Here is a 14,148-nt window from a genome sequence, read left to right as displayed (position 1 = left end):
TAACCAGTTAGGGGAAAGAAAATACATGTTTACAATCGAGCCATTTACAGTGTATGGATACACGAGAAGAGATTCATGTTTCGTGCAAGGAAAAGTAGCCTGGTTTGGCGGCCATCTTGAGTGGGGCGAATCGCTGGTCAGCTCCGATCCAGCAAGTGCAGCAGGCAGTGAAGAAAGCGAATGGTATGTTAGCATTCATAGCAAGAGGATTTGAGTATAGGAGCAGGGAGGTTTTGCTGCAGTTGTACAGGGCCTTGGTGAGACCGCACCTAGAGTATTGCGTACAGTTTTGGTCTCCTAATCTGAGGAAAGACATTCTAGCCTTAGAGGGAGTACAGAGAAGGTTCACCAGATTGATCCCTGGGATGGCAGGACTTTCATATGAAGACTGGATAGACTAGGCTTGTACTCGCTGGAATTTAGAAGACTGAGGGGGGATCTTATAGAAACATATAAAATTCTTAAGGGGTTGGAGAGGCTAGATGCGGGAAGATTGTTCCCGATGTTGGGGAAGTCCAGAACCAGGGGTCACAGCTTAAGGATAAGGGGAAGTCTTTTAGGACCGAGATGAGAAAATATTTCTTCACACAGAGAGTGGTGAGTCTGTGGAATTCTCTGCCACAGAAGGTAGTTGAGGCCAGTTCATTGGCTATATTTAAGAGGGAGTTAGATGTGGCCCTTGTGGCTGAAGGGATCGGGGGTATGGAGAGAAGGCAGGTACAGGCTACTGAGTTGGATGATCAGCCGTGAACCTATTGGGTGGCGGTGCAGGCTCGAAGGGCCGAGTGGCCTACTCCAGCACCTATTTTCTATGTTTCTATGATCCGGTGGGCCTGTTTCCATGCAGTATCTCTAAAGTCTAAAGGTACACGCTTCGTTGCCACTGCAGTCTCTCGTTCCTACCTTACTGTGGTGCCAGTGCAGGAGGAGAAGCAGGCCTGTGGTGAGCAGCACAGAAACGACGGTGACCAACAGGCAGAAAGCCCAGAAGAAGCTCTTCAGATACTGGCTCAAGTAGACGTGGAAGGTGGAGAAGAGGCAACACCAGGCGGCCACGTAGAACACCTAAGTGAGCAACAGGCGAGATTGTAACAATGTGTGGGAAGGAATTGCAGATGCTGGTTTACAAAAAACACAGAAAAATAGGTGCAGGAGTAGGCCTTTCGGCCTATTCGGCCCTTCGAGCCAGCACCACCATTCTTTTTTCTTTTTTTTTTTTTAGAGATACATCGCGGAAACAGGCCCTTCGGCCCACCGGGTCCGCGCCGCCCAGCGATCCCCGCACATTAACGCTATCCTACACACACTAGTCGTCAATTTTTACATTTGCCCAGCCAATTAACCTACATACCTGTACGTCTTTGGAGTGTGGGAGGAAAACCGAAGATCTCGGAGAAAACCCACGCGGGTCACGGGGAGAACGAACAACATGATCATGTCTGATCATCTAAAATCAGTACCCCATTCCTGCTTTTTCCCCCCATATTCCACAATTCCTTTAGCCCAAAGAGCTAAATCTAACTCTCTCTTCGAAACATCCAGTGAAATCTTATCGAAACATACAAGATTATTAAGGGATTGGACACGCTGGAGGCAGGAAACATGTTCCCAATGTTGGGGGGAGTCCAGAATCAAGGGGCCATAGTTTAAGAATAAGGGGCAGGCCATTTAGAACAGAGGTAAGGAAAAACTTTTTCACTCGGAGAGTCATAAAAGAGAGAGTTAGATAGAGCTCTTAATGATAGCGGAGTCAGGGTATATGGGGAGAGGGCAGGAACGGGGTACTGATTGTGAATGATCAGCCATGATCTCATTGAATGGCGGTGCTGGCTCGAAGGGCCGAATGGCCTGCTCCTGCACCTATTGTCTATTACAATGGTAGATTTGCTCACCTTACAGCGCCAGAGAACCGGGTTCAATCCAGACGACCAGGGCAGTCCGTACAGAGTTTGTACGTTCTCCCAGTGACCACGTCTGTTATCTCCGGTTTCCTCCCACATTCCTAGGATGTGCATGTTTGTAGGCCGATAGCTTCTGTGAATTGGCCCGAGTGTGTAGGAGAGAACTGGTGATGGGGTGATCGATGGTTGGTGTGGTTTCGGTCGGCCGAAGGGCCTCATTCCATGCTATATCTTGGATATACCTGATATACCCCATCCTACCTGACCGACCTCCTCCACAGGCACACTCCCACCTGCACCCTCCGCTCTGCCGCTGCCAATCTCCTATCCCCCCACATCCGGACTAAACTCAGATCCTGGGGGGACAGGGCTTTCTCCATTGCTGCTCCCACCCTATGGAACTCACTACCCCAAACCGTCAGAGACTCCTCCTCACTCACCACATTCAAAACATCGCTGAAGTCTCACCTGTTCAGTACTGCCTTCAACCACTGAAGGTCACCTCACCTACTGTCTCCTTTCTCTGTTCATTTATTTATTTACTTATTTATCTATTTATTAATTTCCCTATGTTCTCAAAATCTCTGTAAAGCGTCTTTGAGTATATGAAAAGCGCTATATAAATAAAATGTATTATTATTATTATTATATCTTAGTTTAGTTTAGAAATACAGCGTGGAAACAAGCGCTTTGGCCCACCAACTCCACGCCGACCAGCAATCCCCACACATTAACACTATCCCACGCACACACACACACGAGGGGCAATACACACTTACACCGAACGTACAAACCCAAGCCAATTAACCTACGAACCTGTACGTCTTTGGAGAGTGTGCGGTCAGGCAAATGCCTCCGCTGTCACGCTGTGGAAACAGAGAGGATGAGACGGAGTTTCTTCCAACTGGCCGTCAGAACTTAACTCTCACATCACCAGGGACTAATTTAATTTACTGTATTAATTTATTTTTTGTGTTAAAAAAAAATTTTTTTTTTGCTATTGTGTTTTGTAGTTTAGCACAATCCGCAGGCATTGACACTTTCATTTCACTGCACATCTTGTATATGTGTGTGACAAATAAACGTGACTTGACTTGAAACCGAAGATCTTGAAGAAAACGCAAGCGGTCACGAGGAACGTACAAACTCGGTACAGACAACACCCGTACTCGGGAATAAACCCACATCTCTGGTGCTGCAAGCTCTGAAAGTCAGCAACTCTACAGCTGTGCAATCTAGTTAAATCTATTCTCTTAATTAGGAAGTGGCAGTACTGGGTTTGCAGCATAGCGTAGGCGTGCAGTGTAGGTTTACTGGGTTAATTCCCGGAATGGCGGGACTGTCGTATGTTGAAAGACTGGAGCGACTAGGCTTGTATACACTGGAATTTTGAAGGATGAGAGGGGATTTCATCGAAACGTATAAGATTATTAAGGGGTTGGACACGTTAGAGGCAGGAAACATGTTCCCAATGTTGGGGGAGTCCAGAACAAGGGGCCACAGTTTAAGAATAAGGGGTAGGCCATTTAGAACTGAGATGAGGAAAAACTTTCTCAGTCAGAGAGTTGCGAATCTGTGGAATTCACTGCCTCAGAAGGCAGTGGAGGCCAATTCTCTGAATACATTCACATGAGAGCTAGATAGCGGATATCTTAAGGATCCCTGGATGCTTTCAAGAGAGAGCTAGATAGAGCTCTTAAGGATAGCAGAGTCAGGGGGTATGGGGAGAAGGCAGGAACTGATTGAGAATGATCAGCCATGATCACATTGAATGGCGGTGCTGGCTCGAAGGGCCGAATGGCCTACTCTTGCACCTATTGTCTATTGTCTACTACTTACTGGAGTAAGCAGCATCAGGAAGCCGCTGGAACTGAAGTACATGTATCGTCTTACTTCTGAGCTCATCAGCGTGGCTTGAATGGGCAGCTTGTAATCTTCCGGCGGTATCTGTGAAGCGTGAAAAAAAAGCCCAAAGTGAGTCCACCCGTGATGTCCTTTCCTTGGCTAGGACTCCTGCTAACAAGTACGGTCTTGATCATCCATCGATGGGCCAGAGGGCCTGTTTCCACGCTGCATCCCTGAACATTTACAAGACAGACACAGAAAGCTGGAGAAACTCAGCGGATCAGGCAGCACCTGTGGATAAAAGGAGCAGGTGACGTTTCGGGTCGAGACCCTTCTACGTGCTGTCTGACCTGCTGAGTCACTCCAGCTTTTTGTGTCAATCTTCGGTTTATAGATAATAGGTGCAGGAGGAGGCCATTCGGCCCTTCGAGCCAGCACCGCCATTCAATGGCTGATCATTCTCAATCAGTACCCCGTTCCTGCCTTCTCCCCATACCCCCTGACTCCGCTATCCTTAAGAGCTCTATCTAGCTCTCTCTTGAATGCATTCGGAGAATTGGCCTCCACTGCCTTCTGAGGCAGAGAATTCCACAGATTCACAACTCTCTGACTGAAAACGTTTTTCCTCATCTCAGTTCTAAATGGCCTACCCCTTATTCTTAAACTGTGGCCCCTGGTTCTGGACTCCCCCAACATTGGGAACATGTTTCCTGCCTCTAACGTGTCCAACCCCTTAATAATCTTATACGTTTCGATAAGGTCTCCTCTCATACTTCTAAATTCCAATGTATACATGATTATTAAGGGGTTGGACATGTTAGAGGCAGGAAACATGTTCCCAATGTTGGGGGAGTCCAGAACCGGGGACCACAGTTTAAGAATAAGGGGTAGGCCATTTAGAATGGAGATGAGGAAAAACTTTTTCCACTCAGAGAGTTGCAGTTCTGTGGAATTCTCGGCCTCAGAAGGCAGTGGAGGCCAATTCTCTGGAAGCCTTCAAGAGAGAGTTAGATCGAGCTCTTATTGATAGCGGAGTCAGGGGGTATGGGGAGAGGGCAGGAACGGGGTACTGATTGTGAATGATCAGGCATGATCACATTGAATGGCGGTGCTGGCTCGAAGAGACAAATGGCCTCCTCCTGCACCTATTGTCTATTGACTTGGTCTCCACAGCAGTCTCCTCCCCTCCATTATAAAGGCCAGTCCTTTTATTCGGAGGCAGTGCCCTCTGGTAATAGACTCTTCCACTGATCGAATATGTCATGATGACACACAGAGCTCAGACAGCAACAGCCCCCAAGGATCTGGGGTCAACACAAAATGCTGGAGTAACTCAGCGGGTCAGGCAGCACCTTGGGAGAGAAGGAATGGGTGACGTTTTGGGTCGAGACCCTTCTTCAGACTGATGTCAACGGAGACAGTGGAGGCCAATTCTCTGAATGCATTCAAGAGAGAGCTAGATAGAGCTCTTAAGGATAGCTGGGTGAGGGGATATGGGGAGAAGGCAGGAACGGGGTACTGATTGAGAATGATCAGGCAGGATCACATTGAATGGCGGTGCTGGCTCGAAGGGTCGAATGGCCTCCTCCTGCACCTATTGTCTATTGTGTTCACCTACTTGATCTCAGTGGCTCAGCACTTCAAATCCCCCTCCCAATCCCAATCTGATCTTTCTGTCCTGGGCCTCCTCCATTGTCAGAGTGAGGCCCAGCGCAAATTGGAGGAACAGCACCTCATATTTCGCCTGGGTAGTTTACACCCCAGCGGTATGAACATTGACTTCTCTAACTTCAGGTAGGCATTGCTTTCTCTCTCCATCCCCTCCCCTGTTCTCCCACTAGTCTTACTGTCTCCGACTACATTCTATCTATGTCCTGCATCCCCCCCTGATATCAGTCTGAAGAAGGGTCACCGAAGCCAATGGAATGTTGGCCTTCATGACAAGAGGAGTTGAGTATGGGAGCAAAGAGGTCCTTCTACAGTTGTACAGGGCCCTAGTGAGACCGCATCTGGAGTACTGTGTGCAGTTTTGGTCTCCAAATTTGAGGAAGGATATTCTTGCTATTGAGGGCGTGCAGCGTAGGTTCACTAGGTCAATTACCGGAATGGCGGGACTTTCATATATTGAAAGACTGGAGCGACTAGGCTTGTATACACTGGAATTTAGAAGGATGAGAGGAGATCTTATCAAAACGTATAAGATTATTAAGTGGTTGGACACGTTAGAGGCAGGAAACATGTTCCCAATGTTTGGGGAGTCCAGAACAAGGGGCCACAGTTTAAGAATAAGGGGTAGGCCATTTAGAACTGAGATGAGGAAAAACTGTTTCAGTCAGAGAGTTGTGAATCTGTGGAATTCTCTGCCTCAGAAGGCAGTGGAGGCCAATTCTCTGAATGCATTCAAGAGAGAGCTAGATAGAGCTCTTAAGGATAGCAGAGTCAGGGGGTATGGGGAGAAGGCAGGAACGGGGTACTGATTGAGAATGATCAGCCATGATCACATTGAATGGCGGTGCTGGCTCGAAGGGCCGAATGGCCTCCTCCTGCACCTATTGTTTATTGTCTATTGTCTATTCTCTCCTGAGATGCTGCCTGACCCGCTGAGTTACTCCAGCATTTTGTGTCTACTTCCTACACAAGGATCTGAGCCCCGCCTGTAAGTTTCTTGCAGAGGTGAATACCTTTCGTTACTCTGTTCCCACCATGGGTCACGCAGAAGACCAAAGACTTCTGCAATTTAAGCAGGAACTATAAAAAATATCTCAACTTCCCTGAAGTCAAGTCAAAACCAGGAACTGAAAGTCGGGGAGTCGAGGAGTCAGGAGGTTACAGGAAAAATCCCTGTCCAGATTCGACCAGTCGAGACGCCCTGTATTAACAAGGAACTGCAGATGTAGGTTCACCAGAGAAAGACACAAAGTGCTGGAGTAACTCAGCGGATCAGGCAGCATCCCTGGAGAAACATGGATAGGTGTGGCTTCGGGCTCAGGTTCCTTCTTCAGACGTACAGGTTTGTAGGTTAATTGACTTGGTATAAATGTACGTCGTTTGTACGTTCTCCCCGTGACCTGCGTGGGTTTTCTCCGAGATCTTCGGTTTCCTCCCACACTCCAAAGACGTACAGGTATGTAGGTTAATTGGCTGGGTAAATGTAAAAAAATTGTCCCTAGTGGGTGTAGGATAGTGTTAATGTACAGGGATCGCTGGGCGGCACGGACTTGGTGGGCCGAAAAGGCCTGTTTCCGGCTGTATATATATGATATGATATATGATATGATAAATTGTCCCTAGGAGGTGTAGGATCGTGTTGATCCAAGATAGCAGGGGCTTCCCCTCTTCCATTATAGATGAGGCTCTGACCAGGGTCTCTTCTACATCTCGCAGCTCCGCTCTTGCTCCCCCTCCCCCCACTCGCAACAAGGACAGAATCCCCCTCGTTCTCACCTTCCACCCCACCAGCCAGCGGATCCAACAAATCATCCGCCAACATTTCCGTCACCTACAACGGGACCCCACCACTGGCCACATCTTCCCATCCCCTCCCCTCTCTGCGTTCCGCAGAGACCGTTCCCTCCGTAACTCCCTGGTCCACTCGTCCCTTCCTACCCAAACCACTCCATCCCCCGGCACTTTCCCCTGCAACCGCACGAGATGTAACACCTGTCCCTTTACCTCCCCCCTCAACTCCATCCAAGGACCCAAACAGTCTTTCCAGGTGAGACAGAGGGTCACCTGCACCTCCTCCAACCTCATCTATTGCATCCGCTGCTCTAGATGTCAACTTATTTACATCGGCGAAACCAAACGCAGGCTCGGCGATCGCATCGCACAACACCTGCGCTCGGTCCACGTTGGCCAAACTGGTCTTCCGGTGGCCGAGCACTTCAACTCCCCCTCCCATTCCCAGTCTGACCTTTCTTTCATGGGCCTCCTCCAGTGCCATAGTGAGGCCCACCGGAAATCGGAGAAACAGCACCTCATATTTCTAAATTCCAGTGTATACAAGCTGAGTCGCTCCAGTCTTTCAACATATGATGGTCCCGCCATTCCGGGAACCTACGTTTAACCTAGTAAACCTAAGCTGCACTGCCTCAATAGCAAGGACGTCCTTCCTCAAATTAGGAGACCAAAACTGCACACAATACTCCAGATGTGGTCTCACCAGGGCCCTGTACAACTGCAGAAGGACCAGTTTGTTCCGACTTGCTCCTCCCCTTCTACTCGAGTTGAGTATAGGAGCAAAGAGGTCCTTCTGCAGTTTTGATCTCCACATTTGAGGAAGGATATTCTTGCTATTGAGGGCGTGCAGCGTAAGTTTACAAGGTTAATTCCCGGAATGGCGGGACTATCATATGTAGAAAGACTGGAGCGACTAGGCTTGTATACACTGGAATTTAGAAGGATGAGAGGAGATCTAGGCGAAAGTATAAGATTATTAAGGGGTTGGACACGTTAGAGGCAGGAAACATGTTCCCAATGTTGGGGGAGTCCAGAACAAGGGGCCACAGTTTAAGAATAAGGGGTAGGCCATTTAGAACTGAAATGAGGAAAAACTTTTTCAGTCAGAGAGTTGTGAATCTGTGGAATTCTCTTCCTCAGAAGGCAGTGGAGGCCAATTCTCTGAATGCATTCAAGAGAGAGCTAGATAGAGCTCTTAAGGTTAGCGGAGTCAGGGGGTATGGGGAGAAGGCAGGAACGGGGTACTGATTGAAAATGATCAGCCATGATCGCATTGAATGGCGGTGCTGGCTCGAAGGGCCGAATGGCCTCCTCCTGCACCTATTATCTATTGTCTGTGATGTGCTCGAGTTGGGCTGCAGCAGTTTTTGTGAATAACCACATTTGCTCTCCGTCACGCTTCAAAGATAGTTATCAGCCGTCATTACCAACGGCACGAGCAATTCATCGGAGATTATTACAGGAGGTGTAAACATGTTGTCTATCACGGTACCCATCACCAGAACACACAGTAAGTCTGCTGGGAGAATATTCTGAGCACTCACTGCGGCTTATAGGTGCACCCGATGTTGGGGGAGTCAAGGCACCAGGGGTCACAGTTCAAGAAGAAGGAGAAGGCCATTTAGGACTGAGATGAGGAAATACTTTTTGACAGAGAGAGTTGTGAATCTGTGGAATTCTCTGCTACAGAGGGTAGCGGAGGCCAATTCAATAGACAATAGACAATAGGTGCAGGAGGAGGCCGTTCGGCCCTTTGAGCCAGCACCGCCATTCAATGTGATCATGGCTGATCATTCTCAATCAGTACCCCGTACCTGCGTTCTCCCCATACCGCCCGACTCCGCTATCCTTAAGAGCTCTATATAGCTCTCTCTTGAATGCATTCAGAGAATTGGCCTCCACTACCTTCTGAGGCAGAGAATTCCACAGATTCACAACTCTGACTGAAAACATTTTTCTTCATTTCAGTGCTAAATGGCCTACCCCTTATTCTTAAACTGTGGCCCCTTGTTCTGGACTCCCCCAACATTGGGAACTTGTTTCCTGCCTCTAGCGTGTCCAACCCCTTAATAATCTTTTACGTTTCGATAAGATCTCCTCTCATCCTTCTAAATTCCAGTGTATACAAGCCTAGTCGCTCCAGTCTTTCAACGTATGACAGTCCCGCCATTCCGGGAATTAAGACGCTCGGGGTTTGTTGGTTAAATGGCCCTCTGTAAATTGCTCCTGGTCTGCTGGCAGTGGATAGGAAAGTGGGATCACATGGGACTAGTGTGGTCGGTGGTCCGCGTGGATACAGTGGGCCGAAGGGCCTGTTTCCATGCTGTACCTGTCTGAATTCTCCATTACAAAAGCAGGGACCGTTGCACAAAGTAAGGTAGGTGTCGTACCTGGATCCCAAATCCGGAGAGAACTTCCTCGCATGACTCGAGATCGAATCCACGAGTCCACCAAGGACCGCCGGACGCGAGGACCAGCAGCGTGCGGCCATTGTACAACTCTGCAACACAAATCGTGCGAGGTTTGCTCTTTGCCAAAGGAAGATGGTCGGAGATCAAGAAAGTGCATGCCTTGGGACCAGAGGCCAGAACCTCAGGATGGTGGCCGATTAGGAAAAGGGGAGATGCAACGAGACCTGGGTGTCGTGGCACACCAGTCATTGAAAGTAGGCATGCAGGAGCAGCAGACTCTGAAGAAAGCGAATGGTATGTTGGCATTCATAGCAAGGGGATTTGAGTATAGGAGCATGGAGGTTCTGCTGCAGTTGTACAGGTCATTGGTGAGACCACACCTGGAGTATTGCGTACAGTATTGGTCTCCTAATCTGAGGAAAGACATTCTTGTCATAGAGGGAGTACAGAGAAGGTTCACCAGATTGATTCCTGGGATGGCAGGACTTTCATATGAAGAAAGACTGGATAGACTCGGCTTGTACGCGCTGGAATTTAGAAGATTGAGGGGGGATCTTATAGAAACTCACAAAATTCTTAAGGGGTTGGACAGGCTAGATGCAGGAAAATTGTTCCCGATGTTGGGGAAGTCCAGAACAAGGGGTCACAGTTTAAGGATAAGGGGGAAGTCTTTTAGGACCGAGATGAGAATTTTTTTTTCACACAGAGAGTAGTGAATTTGTGGAATTCTCTGCCACAGAAGGTAGTTGAGGCCAGTTCATTGGCTATATTTAAGAGGGAGTTAGATGTGGCCCTTGTGGCTAAAGGGATCACGGGGTATGGAGAGAAGGCAGGTACAGGATACTGAGTTGGATGATCAGCCATGATCATATTGAATGGCGGTGCAGGCTCGATGTGCCGAATGGCCTACTCCTGCACCTATTTTCTATGTTTCTATGTTTCTAAAGGACGTTCCTTTAAGGAATGAGATGAGGAGGGAATTTCTTCAGTCAGAGGGTGGTGAATCTGTGGAATTCATTGCCACACAAGGCTGTGGAGGCCAAGTCAATGGACATTTTTTTTTAAGGCTTAGATAGATAGATGGATTCTTGATTAGTATGGGAGTCAAGGGTTATGGTAGCAGGCAAGAGAATGGAGTAGAGTGGAAGACAGATAGACAATAGGTGCAGGAGGAGGCCATTCGGCCCTTCGAGCCAGCACCACCATTCAATGCGATCATGGCTGATCATTCTCAATCAGTACCCCGTTCCTGCCTTCTCCCCATACCCCCTGACTCCGCTATCCTTAAGAGCTCTATCGAGCTCTCTCTTGAATGCATTCAGAGAATTGGCCTCCACTGCCTTCTGAGGCAGTGAATTCCACAAATTCACAACACTGACTGAAAAGGTTTTTCCTCATCTCCGATCTAAATGGCCTACCCCTTATTCTTAAACTGTGGCCCCTGGTTCTGGACTCCCCCAACATTGGGAACATGTTTCCTGCCTCTAACATGTCCAACCACTTAATAATCTTATATGTTTCGATAAGATCCCCTCTCATCCTTCTAAATTCCAGTGTATACAAGCCTAGTCGCTCCAGTCTTTCAACATATGACAGTCCCGCCATTCCGGGAATTAACCTAGTAAACCTACACTGCACGCCCTCAATAGCAAGAATATCCTTCCTGAAATTTGGAGACCAAAACTGCACATATTACTCCAGGTGCGGTCTCACAAGGGCCCTGTACAACTGCAGAAGGACCTCTTTGCTCCTATACTCAACTCCTCTTGTTATGAAGGCCAACATTCCATTGGCTTTCTTCATATTTATATTTCAGATACAGCGCGGAAACAGGCCTTTTCGGTCCACCAAGTCCGCACCGCCCAGCGATCCCCGCAAACTAACACTATCCTACACACACTAGGGACAATTTTTACATTTACCCAGTCAATTAACCTACATACCTGTACGTCTTTGGAGTGTGGGAGGAAACCGAAGATCTCGGAGAAAACCCACGCAGGTCACGGGGAGAACGTAGAAACTCCTTACAGTACAGCACCCGTAGTCAGGATCGAACCTGAGTCTCCGGCGCTGCATTCGCTGTAAAGCAGCAACTCTACCGCTGCGCTACCGTGCCTGCTTCACTGCCTGCTGTACCTGCATGCTTCCTTTCAGTGACTGATGCACTAGGACATCCAGATCTCGTTGTACGTCCCCTTTTCCTAACTTGACACCATTCAGATAATACTCTGCCTTCCTGTTCTTACCACCAAAGTGGATAACCTCACACTTATCCACATTAAACTGCATCTGCCATGCATCCGCCCACTCGCACAACTTTACGTATGACAATCGACTCTGGATGCTTGACTCTTAAACTCACCTGGTCTCTCTGATGTGGAGTAACACTCTGGATCGTTGGTGCTGCTGCTGCTGCTGCTGCTGCTGCTGCTGCCTAATCTGTTTGGATCTAGCAGGGAAAAATCAGGAGATGGGAATCGGTGACGTATAACACACGGAGGTAAGATTGAGTCATAAATTTATGCAGCACAGATACAGGTTCAATAGACAATAGGTGCAGGAGTAGGCCCTTCGGCACTTCGAGCCATTACATTCAATGTAATCATGGCTGATCATAGAAACATAGAAACATAGAAAATAGGTGCAGGAGTAGGCCATTCGGCCCTTCGAGCCTGCACCGCCATTCAATATGATCATGGCTGATCATTCAGCACAGTAGCCTGTACCTGCCTTCTCTCCATACCCCCTGATCCCTTTAGCCACAAGGGCCACATCTAACTCCCTCTTAAATACAGCCAATGAACTGGCCTCAACTACCTTCTGTGGCAGAGAATTCCACAGACTCACCACTCTCTGTGTGAAGAAATGTTTTCTCATCTCGGTCCTAAAAGACTTCCCCCTTATCCTTAAGCTGTGACCCCTGGTTCTGGACTCCCCCAACATCGGGAACAATCTTCCCGCATCTAGCCTCTCCAACCCCTTAAGAATTTTATATGTTTCTATAAGATCCCCCCTCAGTCTTCTAAATTCCAGCGAGTACAAGCCCAGTCTATCCAGTCTTTCCTCATATGTAAGTCCCGCCATCCACAATCAGTACCCCGTTCCTGCCTTCTCCCCATACCCCCTGGCTCCGCTATCCTTAAGAGCTCTTTCTAGCTCTCTCTTGAATGCATTCAGAGAATTGGCCTCCACAGCTTCACAACTCTCTGACTGAAAAAGTTTTTCCTCATCTCCGTTCTAAATGGCCTACCCTTTATTCTTAAACTCTGGCCCCTGGTTCTGGACTCCCCCAACATTGGGAACATGTTTCCTGCCTCTAACGTGTCAATGGATCAACTATGTCCCTCTAATCCTATCCTATCCATGTACCTGTCCAAATGTCTTTTAAAATTTAATAACGTTGGTGAGACCACATTTAGAGTATTGTGTTCAGATCTGGGAACCATGTTATAGGAAAGATATTGTCGAGTCATGTATAAATGAAGGGAGAGAGAGAGAGAGAGGAAAGAAGGAAAAAGAATGATGCAGAGAGAAATAACAAGGCCACATCAACTCTCAGAGTTATTCAAACGCAGGCTCGGCGATCGTTTCGCTCAACACCTGCGCTCGGTCCACGTTAACCAATCTGATCTCCCGGTGGCTGAGCACTTCAACTCCCCCTCCCATTCCCAGTCTGACCTTTCTGTCATGGGCCTCCTCCAGTGCCTTAGTGAGTCCCACCGGAAATTGGAGGAACAGCACCTCATATTTCGCCTGGGTAGGTTGCAGCCCAGTGGTAAGAACATTGACTTCTCCAACTTTAGATAGTTCCTCTGTCCCTCTCTTCCCCTCCTCCTTCCCAGATCTCCCTCTATCTTCCTGTCTCCACCTATATCCTTCCTTTGTCCCGCCCCCCTGACATCAGTCTGAAGAAGGGTCTCGACCCGAAACGTCACCCATTCCTTCTCTCCTGAGCTGCTGCCTGACCTGCTGAGTTACTCCAGCATTTTGTCAATAAATACCTTCGATTTGTACCAGCATCTGCAGTTATTTTCTTACACTACGAGTTATTCAATTAGTCCCTTGACCTGCAAGTCCTTCTCAAAATTCCTCTTGCTTATTACCATTGAATTAGCTTCCACTCTCGTTTTAGACAGCACATTTCAGGTCACTGTTACATTTACAAGCCAAGTGTAATGTGACCTCCCAGCAATTCACATGAAGGTGCATTGTGACTAATATCAGCAGTCTTGTTGGCAGACTCTACAAGATGCACTCTTTCCTCTGGGTCCAAACCCCAGTCCAGAGAGCAGTCACTGAGCTGTACAGCACAGGAACAGGCCCTTCGGCCCACCTTGTCCATATTGGCCAAGTTGGCATATTGGTCTTGTATAAGCCCCATAGCCCTCCAAAACACTTCTGATCCATATATCTCTCCAAATGTCCTTTCAAAGTTGCAGTTGTAGTCACTTCCAACACTTCATCTACAACTCATTCCAGATACAGACCGTCTTTTTTTAGTTTTGTTTAGTTTAGTTCAGAGATACTGCGCG

The 14,148-nt window shown here is 48.0% G+C and overlaps 1 protein-coding gene across 3 annotated transcripts in view; it reads right to left on the bottom strand.

Annotated features, from left to right (window-relative positions):
- Nucleotides 1-14,148, bottom strand: part of tmem268 (transmembrane protein 268) — a 55,171-nt gene that overhangs the window by 14,500 nt on the left and 26,523 nt on the right. Inside the window, exons 3-6 of one of the 3 annotated variants that reach the window (XM_078416241.1) lie at nucleotides 11,979-12,065; nucleotides 9,596-9,705; nucleotides 3,741-3,848; nucleotides 904-1,065 (exon numbers count right to left, since the gene is read on the bottom strand). In XM_078416241.1, the coding sequence (XP_078272367.1) occupies nucleotides 904-1,065; nucleotides 3,741-3,848; nucleotides 9,596-9,705; nucleotides 11,979-12,065 (467 nt within the window). The remainder of the gene's footprint in view (nucleotides 1-903; nucleotides 1,066-3,740; nucleotides 3,849-9,595; nucleotides 9,706-11,978; nucleotides 12,066-14,148) is intronic. The other 2 variants (XM_078416243.1, XM_078416242.1) reach the window with 2 other exon arrangements.

This window comes from Rhinoraja longicauda, chromosome 19 (genome assembly GCF_053455715.1).
Source record: "Rhinoraja longicauda isolate Sanriku21f chromosome 19, sRhiLon1.1, whole genome shotgun sequence".
Lineage (NCBI taxonomy): Eukaryota > Metazoa > Chordata > Chondrichthyes > Rajiformes > Arhynchobatidae > Rhinoraja > Rhinoraja longicauda.
This window is presented reverse-complemented; position numbering and strand designations above follow the sequence as displayed.